The sequence below is a fragment of the Diaphorina citri genome, unplaced genomic scaffold (assembly GCF_000475195.1).
Source record: "Diaphorina citri unplaced genomic scaffold, Diaci psyllid genome assembly version 1.1 scaffold1905, whole genome shotgun sequence".
Taxonomy (NCBI): Eukaryota; Metazoa; Arthropoda; class Insecta; order Hemiptera; family Psyllidae; genus Diaphorina; species Diaphorina citri.
In genome coordinates this window covers 23,286-37,382 of record NW_007379331.1, presented here as the reverse complement: position 1 = coordinate 37,382, position 14,097 = coordinate 23,286, and the positions used below count along the sequence as shown (strand labels likewise).

The window sequence follows — 14,097 nt, the reverse complement described above, 5'->3', positions numbered from 1 at the left end:
ACTTTCTCGCTTTGAGTTCATAGGTCGTCGCGACAAATTTCGAGATCAGAGCTCATTTGTGTGAGAAAATGTGAAAATCCGCCAAAAACCAGTTTTTTTGCTTTTTTGGCTTTATGGTTTTCCGTACTGTAGAAATGAGCCTCTCACGCTTCTTACCTGGGGAGCAGAATCAGAATCAATGAAATTAAACAGAGTACTGTAGAAATGAGCCCCCATCCAAATTCCAATGAGGATGTGTCCTAGAGGTGTAATGTATGTATTATAGATAGGTAATAATAGTGCTTATTTATACTGCTCGCATAGGACTGAAAAGTCCCTTTACTCCAGTAGTAGGCTACTACTATTATTCAAGGTGCTTCATTTCATCAAAGTCGGACAAATCATTCTGGAGTTACGACGAAACAGATAGACAGACTAAAATAAGCAAAAGGAAAGTAATAGTATGTATTATAGATAGGTAATAATAGTGCTTATTTATACTGCTCGCATAGGACTGAAAAGTCCCTTTACTCCAGCAGTAGGCTACTAGGCTACTACTATTATTCAAAGTGCTTCATTTCATCAAAGTCGGACAAATCATTCTGGCGTTACGACGAAACAGATAATCTGTGTGAATGTGGCACACTTCAAGATCCTGCTCATTTACTTGTGTGTCCTCTGTTGGAGAAACCCTGCACGGAGCTAGATCTTTTGCATGCAAATGACATGGCCATCCAGACCGCTCTTTTCTGGATGGACAAGATTTGACGACCGAGCTGGACACGGAAAGTAAGTAAGTAAAGTAAAGTAAGACGAAACAGATAGACAGACTAAAATAAGCAAAAGGAAAGTAATAAAAATTTGACGCGACGGTTCAAAATTAGAACTCACTTTGTTTCGTCCATGAAATCCGACCAGTTATGACACTAAAATTTGCTTAAAGTTGAAGGGAAGTAGGTAGTGGAAAAGTTGAGATGAAAATGCCGAAAAATCTTTTTTGCCGGCTAGGCGCTATAACTATCTAAGTGGTTAAACATGTCGTTCCAGCAAACCAGACGACACCGAAGCGAATACAATAGTCCGTCCACTATACCTTTTATTATTAGTAATAATAAAGGAAGGACGGACTAAAAAATCGACGCGACGGTTCAAAATTAGAACTCACTTTGTTTCGTCCATGAAATCCGACCAGTTATGACACTAAAATTTGCTTAAAGTTGAAGGGAAGTAGGTAGTGGAAAAGTTGAGATGAAAATGCCGAAAAATCTTTTTTGCCGGCTAGGCGCTATAACTATCTAAGTGGTTAAACATGTCGTTCAAGCAAACGAAAACCCTTAAAATTCTATTTCGTACTAATAGGTACATTATTTCTTGAATTCTAGCCCTGTTTCTTGATATAACTGTGTTTTGTGTTAATTTAGGCTGGGTGGCTCGATTACTTACCGAAATACTTGGCCACATTTCCATATATGATAGGTTTGACAATGGTCACATCCTTGAGTCTCTTATTCGGATCATCACCGGGTGATATTTGTTGAGGTATTTGTGCTGCTATTGTTGCCATGCTCCCCCTTAATTATTTCACTTGGGAGGAAGCACTGAATAACTTTAATAAAATGTCCTGTCTATTTTTGTTGGGATGTACCCCCATTCATAGAATACATACCAAAAATATGTATTTCGTGCTAAATTTGTTGCGTATTAATGCCTTATGAGCGCTAGGCCGCGGGATCGATTCCTACCCAGAGTGCACTTTATCTGGAACAGTTAAGATTCGTTCTCGGAACGGCTGGTTTTCTCCTATCCTGTCTTCCTTCTCTTTTCGCTTTCGAGGACAATATGACCTCTGTTGTTACAGTTCCCTCTATCTGAGTCCAAACCTTTAAAGTCCCTTCGACTTTTTATTGTCAGATTCTGTTGAAAATATTAAGAATATTTTTCGTATTTGTCAAATCATATATCATAAACGCTAACTTTTTCTACTCCCCATTCCAGATTTTCTAGGTGTTGTGGTTCTCGAGATAGAGCGATCAGTGTGTGAAATGTGAATGAGTGAATGGATCTTGTTTTTATAATATAAGATTTTTCGTATTTGTCAAATCATATCATAAACGCTAACTTTTTCTACTCTCCATTCCAGATCATATCTCAAATGTTAAGGAAGAGTGTTGAGGCGAAGGATTGGCTACATGGAATCGAACCCCGGAATGTAAGAGCTGTCATGAAAAGAATTATAGAAGAGCTTACACTGGTTGATAATCAGGTAAGAAGGTCCCGCGTTCGATTCCCACCATCGATAAAAATTTGTGCTCTTTTTTTCGATTGCAAATATTTCAACGGGTTGCTTTCCGCTGTCCTCGTGTTGACCCAGCACCTAAATGGGAAGTATTGTGTCTACTCTCGCCCATCTGATGAGAGGCATTCTACGGGATGGGCATGCTACGACACAGACCACATGAGTCCAGTGTAGCAGTCGTTTCATTGCTACGAAATTAAAACGGTCATAAAACACTATTTTTACATGGTTTTACTTAGTTTGAGACCTCTGCTGATTGTTTGAGTCAAATTTCGTAACTAAATTTAGAGCCGCATTGATTTGAATTTTGGGTTAATGGCGTATGTTGGATGACAATAGAATATTTCATTGAATTTGACCCAACAACCCTGATCGTTTTCCATACAGGGTGCCCCCTATGTTTTAGGGTCATATGTAATTTTCTTCTTGAATCTGGGTCTGTGATGTTAATTATCTAATCTATATTCACAGGTGGGTTCGCTATTCGAGGAAGTCCCACGTTCCACCTCGCGTAGTTCCGACTCCTCCCAACGTACCCTAGGAGGTATCTCATCCCTATCTCATCGCTACCCGGGTACACGTACTACTGGGTGCACCCCAAATAAGACCACAGCAGTTACAGTTCCCTCTGTCAAACCTCTTAAAAAAAAAAAAAATAATAATAATAAAAAAAACATGTGTACAATGTACAAACATATAAGGCAAAATGGCTTCATGTGTATGGAAATTTACACATTTACTTCAAACATAATAAAAATTTACCTTGTTTTTCCTGTCCTATTAAGGCTGAAAAGTCCCTTGGGCCTTAACCAGAGCTAGGACTCACACACATTCTATATTCCCATTTGAGTTTCGGCGGATTTTGCGATTATGTTCGCGGATTTGGCAATTATGTTCGCGGATTCGCGTCCCGAATCGGCATTTTGGATATTTGGCAAGCCTATACATAGGTACTGATTTTCTCTAATCACGATCGAATAAACTACGGACTAAAAAATTCCCGGAGGGACGGGCCCAGCTTGTTATTATATTCTATTCTATTGTCTCGTCTCGTAGGTATATTATACCATGTAGGTATCTGTGTGAAGTCCAATAGGTATTTGACTACCATGTATATTTTTCAGAACAAGACATTAATGCATCAACACACTCTTGAGAAATACTCGTATACCTATACCTAGGTACCTATCTATCTATTTGTCAAAGTAAACACCTCCCTCTTGTTATCTCTTTCTCTTTCTCTCTCTCTCTCTCCCTCTCTCGCTTATTCTCTATTCTTCTCTACCCCCCCCCTTTCTCTCTTGAAGTTTTCTCTTTCCTCTAATTTTTTTTCTCCTCTACTTCACCTTCTCTCTCTCGCTTATTTTTTCTTCTCCTTTTCTACTCCCTCTTCTCTCGCTTAGGATTTCTCTCTCTCTCTCTCCCTCTCGCTTAGGTTTTCTCTTTCTCTTCTTTTCTCTCTCTTTCTATTACTTACTCACCCACGGATGCCGTTGAACCATTAGGAACAACAATATTACCAGGTATAATATTGTCTAATGCTAGGGGTTCTACATTAAAAATATCTGTGCACAGATATTGCACAGATATTTTTAGGTACCTACCTACATGTTCCATCAAACTTTCAATATTCATGCGATTATTGACTTGACTTTGAGTGATTGGTTAGGTCCTGGTGCATTCACTCACTTGCAGTCTCCTACCTGGGATGTTTTAATTACGGTTGTCACAATCACATGTGTGTGGCATGGAAAGGGAGCCTAGGTGGAATAATTCTGATTCCAACTAGCGAGAATTCGTCAACCCGAGTTAGCGAATCCGGGAAAGGATAACGTTTGTTCTCGGAACGGCTGGCTTTCTCCTATCCTGTCTTCCTTCTCTCTTTCGGGACGATAAGACCTTAGCAGTTACAGTTCCTTCTATCAAACATCTTAAAATAATAATAATCAAATCCGGTATTCAGAAATGTGTAGAACCCAGCACAGATTGGTGCATGTGCGATTATTGTACGATTGTTAAAGACAGCTGATGGCCCTCATAGAAAGTCGTGAGATGTTCAAGCCAGACTTTTTTTTTCCAACACGTTATGAGTATGAAGTCATGTATCGCTTCTACTCAATTGAGATACAAGGTACGTGTTTGAAGGAGAGAAGTGGGTATTTTGAGTCTGCTATGTTAACATTTTCGAACAGAAGTACAAAGCGATTCAGCAAATTCATCTTGGGATGTCAGACCGAAATGTCAAATAAAATAAAAGAAGAAAAGATCTAAATAATTTTTAGCTAAATTTATTTCAGGGATGAGCTTAAAACTAAAAAAAAAAAAACACTCTGAAGTCCTTTCACACAACACTACATCCTAGGGAACATCCTTCCTCATCTCATCCATAAATCTCTGGAACTCGGTACCTCATCCCATCCTAAACTCTCTTTCTTTCCAATATCAGTGATTTTTTTTTTTTTTTTTTTTTTTTTATTGTTTTGTTTTTGTTACCACCTCTGTTACCTGTTGGGTATTTTATTTTGGTTCCTTTTGCTAATTTATTTTTATTTTATTTGTACTTAATTTTATTTGTTTTATTTTATATATTCTACTTTACTCTAGATTATCTTTGTACTGAATTTATTGATGTATAATAAAAGTCACGATAAATAAATAAATAAATAACCCATGAGATTATTGACTTCGAGTGATTGGTTAGGTCCTGGTGCATTCACCCACTTGCAGTCTCCTACCTCGGATGTTATAATTACGGTTGTCACAATCACATGTGTGTGGCATGGAAAGGGATTCTAGCTGGTATAATACGGATAACACACCTGTTAATTATTCCTTATTGTCAAACAGATACATAATACCTAGTGTCAAAACACTCATATAGAGGTACAATACATTCGGGTACATTACAATACATAGCTATAATACATTTGGGTACATTTTACAATATATACATTATACATAGGTATAGGTATATGACAATACATTAGGGCACATTTAGTATGTGTCATCATGTTCCCTTTAACCCCAGAGGGTCACTGATACTGATATTACCTCTGAGAATGGTTGGAGACCGTTTAAATGTAGTCTTCGATCATTCTCAGGAGTAACGTAAAGCTGTGTTCACACATAGTCCAGCGGACATCGATCAATGTCTACATTGTCGACTGAACCGTCCACACTGCCTCGACCCTCAGACCTATCGCACATTAGAGTTTGTCCACATATAGTCATAGTCGACGCCGCGTTCTCATCCATAAATCTCTGGAACTCGGTACCTCATCCCATCCTAAACTCTCTTTCTTTCCAGTCTTTCAAAGCCTCCTTAACAGAAGCCGTCAGCGAAGGGTTATTTTCCTCCTAATGTCCTTCAAAACCTTCCTTCTCAACACCTTGAAGCGGCGGCGGGCGGCGGGGCCGTTGCGCGCGGGCGGACACGGGGTGCAAGTACGAATGCGAGTGTAATTATTGTGTATGTGTGTGTGAATGACACCCCTATCCCTCTCCTCACACATTTATCACCAAATATTTCGTATTTTTTTTTTCTTCTTTTTTTTAAGTTAAGCAAGGTTTTATATACTTATTTGTAAACTTAACCTATGAAATTTATAAGACCTTGTTTAGACTGCGGGAGTAAAGGGCCTTTTCAGTCTCATTCTGGCAGGATAAACAAGGTATATTCTATTCTATTCTGAGGCTTAGGTGTAGGGGCAAACGGCCTTAAAGGATGGATTAAGCTTATACGAATCTAGGGATGACCTTTTCATCTTGTACCAAAGCCAGAACCAAAAGTTTAAATTTGCAAATGCCCCAAAAGAAAGGAAAAATAAATAAAAAAATAAACTTTAGATTTTTTAAAACAGAAATAAAGGTTATATTTAAACAATATGATTCTAAGATTACATTTCAGTTTTCTAAACAAACCCGGTGACTTCAAATGGGAAAGTTTAATAGCATAAATGTATTTGGACCATTGATGAAAGAGCGAATTTTCCATTCTTTCCTAGGGGAAGAAATATTTACTGGAGATTGATTTATTGAATTTCAATTGATTTGAAATTAAAAATGCCGTAATAACATCATTGGGTAAGTTTCGGTGAGTTCCGATCATTTCCGAGTGAAAAATGCCGTAATAACATCATTGGGTAAGTTTCGGTAAGTTCCGATCATTTCCGAGTGAAAAATGCCGTAATAACATCAGTGGGTAAGTTTTGGTATTTTCCGATCATTTCCGAGCGGGAAGAAATGTTTACTGGAGATTGATTTATTGAATTTCAATTGATTTGAAATTCTATATTCTGACCAACTGCAACAGGCTCCAAAATGGTCCAAAGTAACAGATTTAAGATTTAACACGAGTATGCAACTTAAAATCTAAAAACACTATGATTTAAAATACAATACTACCAGCATAGGACTGAAAAGTCCCTTTACTCTCGCAGTCTAAACAAGGTCTTATATATTTGATTGGTAATAACATTACATTTTTACTTACAACACAACTTAAGGGTCCGGTCGCGGGTTCGATTCCCGCCCGAGGCGAACTTTAGGCTTGACAGATAGGGTTTGTTCCTGACTGGCTTTCTCGTATCCTGTTTTCCTTTAATCTTCGATTTTCGGACAATATGACCTCTGAAGTTACAATTCCCTCTATCAGACCTCTTCAAGGGCTTCCAGTTTCTCCACAAGTGTTCAAGGTGGATAAATTCAACAGGTTAATCTCTGGTGTTCTAGTGTTGACCCAGCACCAATGGGAAGTATTGTATCTCTTCTGAGACCGTCCACACTGCCTCGACCCTCAGACCTATCGCACATTAGAGTTTGTCCACATATAGTCGACGCCGCGCCGTCGATCGATGTCTACTGAGACCGTCCACACTGCCTCGACCCTCAGACCTATCGCACATTAGAGTTTGTCCACATATAGTCGACGCCGCGCCGTCGATCGATGTCAACTGAGAGCGTCCACACTGCCTTTGATTCACCTCGTCGATCGACTATGTTGGGGCACAGCTTCAGAAGCGTGGTCGCGCGGACGCCTGAATTCAAAGCTATGGACAATTATTGGACATGATACAGACCTCTTACACCACTGGAGGCTACCTATATAAGACCTTGTTTAGACTGCGGGAGTAAAGGGACTTTTCAGTCTCATTCTGGCAGGATAAACAAGGTATATTCTATTCTATTCTGAGGCTTAGGTGTAGGGGCAAACAGCCCTAAAAGATGGATTAAGCTTATACGAATCTAGGGATGACCTTATCATCTTGTACCAAAGCCAGAACCAGAAGTTTAAATTTGCAAATGCCTCAAAAGAAAGAAAAAAAGAAAAATCAACTTTGGATTTTTTAAACAGAAATAAAGGTTATATTTAAACAATATGATTCTAAGATTACATTTCAGTTTTCTAAACAAACCCGGTGACTTCAAATGGGAAAGTTCAATAGCGTAAATGTATTTGGACCATTGAAGAAAGAGCGAATTTTCCATTCTTTCCTAGGGGAATAAATATTTACTGGAGATTGATTTATTGAATTTCAATTGATTTGAAATTCAATATTCTGATCAACTGCAACAGGCATATTGCCTTCTGGTCAGTCAGCTAATTTTCGCACTCCTTATGGCCAATCAGTTAAATTTTGTGTAATCAGTTTTTTAGGTATACCCCTCCAATATGGTCCAAAGTAACAGATTTAAGATTTAACACGAGTATGCAACTTAAAATCTAAAAACACTATGATTTAAAATACGAGTAGGTATGCTAACTCAAAACTTATATTTCACAAAACTATAGGTATCAACAACCGAAATTCCCGCTTGTAAAGATTCAACAATTTTCTCACCCTACACATTCATTCTTGGTCGATCCCTGTTCAAAGTGTGGAAAAGAACTATATATTTTCAACCCCATGTTGTGATCTAATTCGTCCAAATTCCGAATTATGTATTTTGCATGAGCAAGATTCTATCCCATTATTTGTTAAATCATATCCATGCTTGGTGAATCACTTCCACACTTGTTGAAACAAGGCACTGCTATCATGTATTGTACTGATCAATTCTCTCGTTTTTGCATCTATGTAATCAATTCTCCCGTTCTTGCATCTAAGTCCTCTATCCCCCTGCTCCTAACACACTCTAGTGTCCATGTCCCTCAGAACTCGGCTTCCCATACTGCTTCTCCCACCAGACCAGGAACTCCTTCTTCCTTTCCTCGCGTCGTTTGAAGTATTCCGGATACTGTGCCCTCTCCAGTGGATGCCAATAATCCAGGACCCAATCCGGAATCACAGGCTCCCGCTCATAAGCAACCCCACCGGGCGAGGTCGGGAACTTAATCGGCGAAGGATGGGTGGTGTCGAAAAGTTCCTTCTCTCCTTCCGCGAGAAGAGCGCGAATCTTCACCAAATCATTCTCATCCTTGTGTTTATCGAAGCGCGCGCGCAGCAGGACAGCTTCAATGCGCAGATCGACGACACACACACACAATTACACTCGCATTCGTACTTGCACCCCGTGTCCGCCCGCGCGCAACGGCCCCGGCGCCCGCCCCCGCTTCAAGGCGTTGAGAAGGAAGGGTTTGAAGGACATTAGGAGGAAAATAACCCTTCGCTGACTGCTTCTGTTAAGGAGGCTTTGAAAGACTGGAAAGAAAGAGAGTTTAGGATGGGATGAGGTACCGAGTTCCAGAGATTTATGGATGAGATGAGGAAGGATGTTCCCTAGGATGTAGTGTTGTGTGAAAGGACTTCAGAGTGTTTTTTTTTTTTTAGTTTTAAGCTCATCCCTGAAATAAATTTAGCTAAAAATTATTTAGATCTTTTCTTCTTTTATTTTATTTGACATTTCGGTCTGACATCCCAAGATGAATTTGCTGAATCGCTTTGTACTTCTGTTCGAAAATGTTAACATAGCAGACTCAAAATACCCACTTCTCTCCTTCAAACACGTACCTTGTATCTCAATTGAGTAGAAGCGATACATGACTTCATACTCATAACGTGTTGGAAAAAAAAGTCTGGCTTGAACATCTCACGACTTTCTATGAGGGCCATCAGCTGTCTTTAACAATCGTACAATAATCGCATAGTCGCAAAATTCTCACAAATATGTACTAAATAGTCGCAAAATTCTATGAAGATTTTTCATCGCTGCTTTGAAATGGGTTTTAATTTTGATTGTGTTGACTGTTTCAATGAAAAACTGCTACCATTGGACTCTTGTGGCTTGTGGTCTTTGTCGCAGCATGTCCGCCCCCCTATAATTATGTCCCTTATTAGATGGGCGAGAAGAGACACAATATTTCCCAATTAGGTGCTGGGTTAACTCGAAAATACCAGAGAAAGTAACCCGTTGAAATTTTATATTCTAAAAACTTTTGCCGATGGTCTGCATCGAACCCGGACCACAGTAAACAAGACCGTTACCACAGGACCTACTGTGACCGCAAATAGAACGGAACACACCTTGTTTATCCTGCTTGGATGACTCAAAAGTCCCTTCACGCCTGCAATCTAACCAAAGCAAAGGTTGACTATGTAAGTACCTAAATATTAAATAGGTTTAGGTCGGTAATAGAAAGCAAAAAAAAAAAACAATCTCTTAATCCCTTAATAAAGATTTAAATTGGCCTTAATAAATGCACTCGCCATGATTGGTGTAAAGAGCCTCATTTCCTGTTAATCCAGGTCGCCTATTGTTAAGCAACGCTGAGCCAGGATGTACTTCGTTAGGGTACCTCCATCTCGTCTCTTGTATCTCGCTGTTGAATCATGAGTTGTGTGTATACAGGGGGGTACTGAAATAGTTTCTCACTCTTGAGTCTTGAGTGAACAAAGTGAATTCTTAGTTTTAAAATGCACGAAAGTGGTTTAGATGCAAAACCTAAAAAAAAGTTGTAAGGAAAATCCTTGACACTAAAAACTGACCATCGAAAATTTGACCCGATTACATTACTTTCCTTCCTATAGGATAAGGAAAGTAAAAAAGAGAGAAAATTAGAGGAAAGAGAAAACTTTAAGAGAGAAAGGGGGATAGAGAAGAATAGAGAATAAGCGAGAGAGAGAGAAAAAGAGATAACAAGAAGGAGGTGTTTACTTTGACAAATAGATAGATAGGTACCTCATTTCCTGTTAATCCAGGTCGCCTATTGTTAAGCAACGCTGAGCCAGGATGTACTTCGTTAGGGTACCTCCATCTCGTCTCTTGTAGCTCGCTGTTGAATCATGAGTTGTGTGTATACAGGGGGGTACTGAAATAGTTTCTCACTCTTGAGTGAACAAAGTGAATTCTTAGTTTTAAAATGGACGAAAGTGGTTTAGATGCAAAACGTAAAACAAAAGTTGTAAGGAAAATCCGATTTTACCACTCCTCGTAAAGAGCCTCATTTCCTGTTAATCCAGGTCGCCTATTGTTAAGCAACGCTGAGCCAGGATGTACTTCGTTAGGGTACCTCCATCTCATCTCTTGTATCTCGCTGTTGAATCATGAGTTGTGTGTATACAGGGGGGTACTGAAATAGTTTCTCACTCTTGAGTGAACAAAGGGAATTCTTAGTTTTAAAATGGACGAAAGTGGTTTAGACGGAAAATGTAAAACAAAAGTTGTAAGGAAAATCCGATTTTACCACTCCTACATACCTAGCAAAACCTAAAAAAAAGTTGTAAGGAAAATCTGATTTTACCACTCCTACATATATGAACGTGTTATTGTATTCAAAAGACACCCTAAATGCCATATTAGTTAGTTCGGAGGTGGCGTTGCAAGCACTCAGTCGCGGGGTTGATTCCCGCCTGGAGAGAACTTTCTCAACTCCTTCAAGTTTGGTTCTCGCAACAGGTGGCTTTCTCCTGTCCTGTACTCCTCTCATAGGTTTCGGGACGGTAAGACCTTGGCAGTTACAGTTCCCTCTATCAGACCTCAACATAAAAGAAAGAGGAGTTCGGAGGTGGCGTTGCAAGCACTCAGTCGCGGGGTTGATTCCCGCCTGGAGAGAACTTTCTCAACTCCTTCAAGTTTCGTTCTCGGAACAGCTGGCTTTCTCCTGTCCTGTACTCCTTCTCTCATAGGTTTCGGGACGGTAAGACATTGGCAGTTACAGTTCCCTCTATCAGAAAAAATTACAAAAAAAATTACAAAATTACAAAAATCAGACCTCAACATAAAAGAAAGAGAAACAAGCAAGCGAATACAATAGTCCGTCCCTTATACCTTTTTTTATTACTATTGTAATAATAAAGGAAGGACGGACTAAAAACACCCTGTAAGGGCTCTCGATGTCAAAAGTCCACTCTCAATAAAACAGCATTTCACAACACTTCATACAAATAATAATAATACCTATCTAATAATGATGAAGAATAAATAAGTTAGAGGAAAGGGGGTGTGCTTGAAAAATAAAAATATGTTTAAATAATTAAAGTAAAATGTTGCTACATCAATTGAGAAGGGTTTTAAATGGTAATAACTTAAATTAGTGAAAAAATAATGATAATATCTGAATGAACCCCCTGAAATAGAATAGAATATACCCTGTTTGTACTGCCAGAATAGGGGCTCTCGATGTCAAAAGTCCACTCTCAATAAAACAGCATTTCACAACACTTCATACAAATAATAATAATACCTATCTAATAATGATAAAGTATAAATAAGTTAGAGGAGAGGGGGTGTGCTTGAAAAATAAAAATATGTTTAAATAATTAAAGTAAAATGTTGCTACATCAATTGAGAAGGGTTTCAAATGGTAATAACTTTAAATTGGTGAAAAAATAATGATAATATCTGAATGAACCCCCTGAAATAGAATAGAATAGAATATACCCTGTTTGTACTGCCAGAATATAGAATTATAGACCCCCTGGCCTATAGGGCCTATATGTATATACCCTCACCCTATAGCGCTTACGTAGGGGCGGAAAATGTAAGTTATGCGGGTAGCTTGCGATCTCTTGAGCCTTGAGTGAATCATTTGAATGAGTGACTATTAGAGAAATAAAATAGAGGAAGGTCCCACGGTATATTGAACGAAAGAAGCGATTTTTCTGAATTTAAACGTCAATTTTTTCAACGGTTTTTATGATGATATTGATGAAATTTGGCAAAAGTAGGTAGGTAATACATATACCTATGGAAAAGGGGAAAAACGCGAAACAGAGAAGAAGAAAAAGAAAGAAAAGTCCATTTAAATATTTAAAATACCTACCTATCTATAAACATTTTAGGAGGCGGTATTTTATCTTAAATTGGGAAATGAATTTAACTTTTGTAACTTCGTCACTCTTTAGGCATCGTTTTTTTTTTTTTTTTTTTTTTGGGAAAAAATTTATATTTTTTTATTTCTCCCTCTTTTTTGGATTTTTTTTTTTTTTTTTTTTTTTTTTTTTTTTTTTAAGCAAATATCCAAATTAGTATCTAGGGTTTAAGCATAACTATTTAACGAAACTCCGAAAACCGGCCCGGCCCGAATCACTCAAAACTTGGTCGAACATATGGCACGAAAAAAGTCACTGAAAAGCGATCGAAAATGTCAGTCCTATTCGATGAAAATCACTTGAAACTACCACTGTTGATATTTTTCAGCTAAATCCTCTAGCTATTTTACTGTTAAAATGAATGCAAATAATTATTGGTATAATTATTTAGATTATTGGTATAATTATTTAGAAAAGAATCCTCACAAATTAAAATATAAATTTTAAAAGACAATTGAGATTCGACAATCAACTAAAGAAAGTTTGGTGAGCTTTCGGGAATACTCAGATTCCCATCGTCAGACCAAGATTGCGAGAGAGGTTCTACGAGTACACCTCTCTCGCATTCTTGGTTGAAACTTTCTTTAGTTGAATGTCGAATCTCAATTGTCTTTTAAAATTTATAGGTATTTTACTATTACTATTAGACGAGCGATTACTATTTTATCTCGAGTTATATTACTCTCATACCTGTTTAAAATGTTTACACTCAGGTATTTCGATTGCAAATACATATTTCTACGAGTTACTTTCTGATGTTCTCGTGTTGCACCTAAATGGGAAGTATTATGTCTCTTGTTGACCCAGCACCTACCTACATCGAAAGTATCCTCCCTGCCCATCTGATGAGGGACATACTACGGGCTGGGCATGCTACGACACAGACCACACCATACTGTTAGTTAGATCTATCCTCTCTCACATAATTATGATTTCTACAACACTAGGTTCCATTAAGGCCGTAACCCAGCACCTCAATGGTGGTACATACTATAGGCTGGGCATGCTACGACACAGACCACACCATACTGTTAGTTAGATCTATCCTCTCTCACATAATTATGATTTCTACAACACTAGGTTCCATTAAGGCCGTAACCCAGCACCTCAATGGTGGTACATACTATAGGCTGGGCATGCTACGACACAGACCACACCATACTGTTAGATCTATCCTCTCTCACATATGATTTCTACTACACTAGGTTCCATCAACGCCGTGTCCACACATCTGTTAAATGTTTACTTGTTCCAAAACCAATTAAACTTCACCAGGTAAAACACTTTCGAAACCCAAATGACACCGAAATCCATATTGGTAGAAGCTGGTACACCATATTGCTACAGAGGTTACTGAAAACTGGTGTAGGTAGGTACCACTTTGGTACAGACGATATTCCACGCAAGGTCTGAGCTGGGAGGAAAAAAGGTGCCTAAAAAATATGTACATATGTAATAAATAGATATACCTATGTGGAAACATATGTACTAGGTACATAAATATGTAGATAGAGTGCCACGGGAACATTGGTACATACCTGGTGTACAATATGGTTCATAACATATGTACTA

General features: G+C 38.4%; 3 protein-coding genes across 3 annotated transcripts in view; 1 reads left to right on the top strand and 2 right to left on the bottom strand.

Annotated features, from left to right (window-relative positions):
• Window positions 1–1,576, bottom strand: part of LOC113470885 (YEATS domain-containing protein 4) — a 4,140-nt gene extending 2,564 nt beyond the window's left edge. The window contains exon 1 of the mRNA XM_026829636.1: window positions 1,423–1,576. Coding sequence (XP_026685437.1) covers window positions 1,423–1,543 — 121 coding nt within the window. The 5' untranslated portion in view covers window positions 1,544–1,576. The remainder of the gene's footprint in view (window positions 1–1,422) is intronic.
• A 539-nt stretch (window positions 1,577–2,115) lies between these two features.
• LOC113470886 (vacuolar protein sorting-associated protein 51 homolog) lies at window positions 2,116–2,875 on the top strand (the record flags this gene model as incomplete). Its single annotated transcript, XM_026829639.1, has 2 exons — window positions 2,116–2,242; window positions 2,747–2,875. Coding segments are annotated over exons 1-2 (240 nt in total), but the record flags the coding sequence as incomplete, so codon positions are not given.
• Window positions 2,876–8,050: 5,175 nt separating this feature from the next.
• LOC103517602 (NADH dehydrogenase [ubiquinone] 1 beta subcomplex subunit 9-like) lies at window positions 8,051–9,256 on the bottom strand. Its single transcript, XM_008482645.3, has 2 exons — window positions 9,226–9,256; window positions 8,051–8,748 (listed from the first exon to the last, which is right to left on the bottom strand). The coding sequence occupies exons 1-2, from the start codon at window positions 9,254–9,256 to the stop codon at window positions 8,411–8,413; spliced, it is 369 nt and encodes a 122-aa protein (XP_008480867.1). The 3' UTR covers window positions 8,051–8,410.
• Window positions 9,257–14,097: the final 4,841 nt, after the last annotated feature.

Coding starts and splice junctions, on each gene's coding strand:
- LOC103517602 (XM_008482645.3), bottom strand. CDS start 9,256: ATGTATCGCTTCTACTCAATTGAGATACAAG. Junction 8,749..9,225: donor CTACTCAATTGAGATACAAG/GTACGTGTTTGA, acceptor TGTGTGTGTGTG/TCGTCGATCTGCGCATTGAA.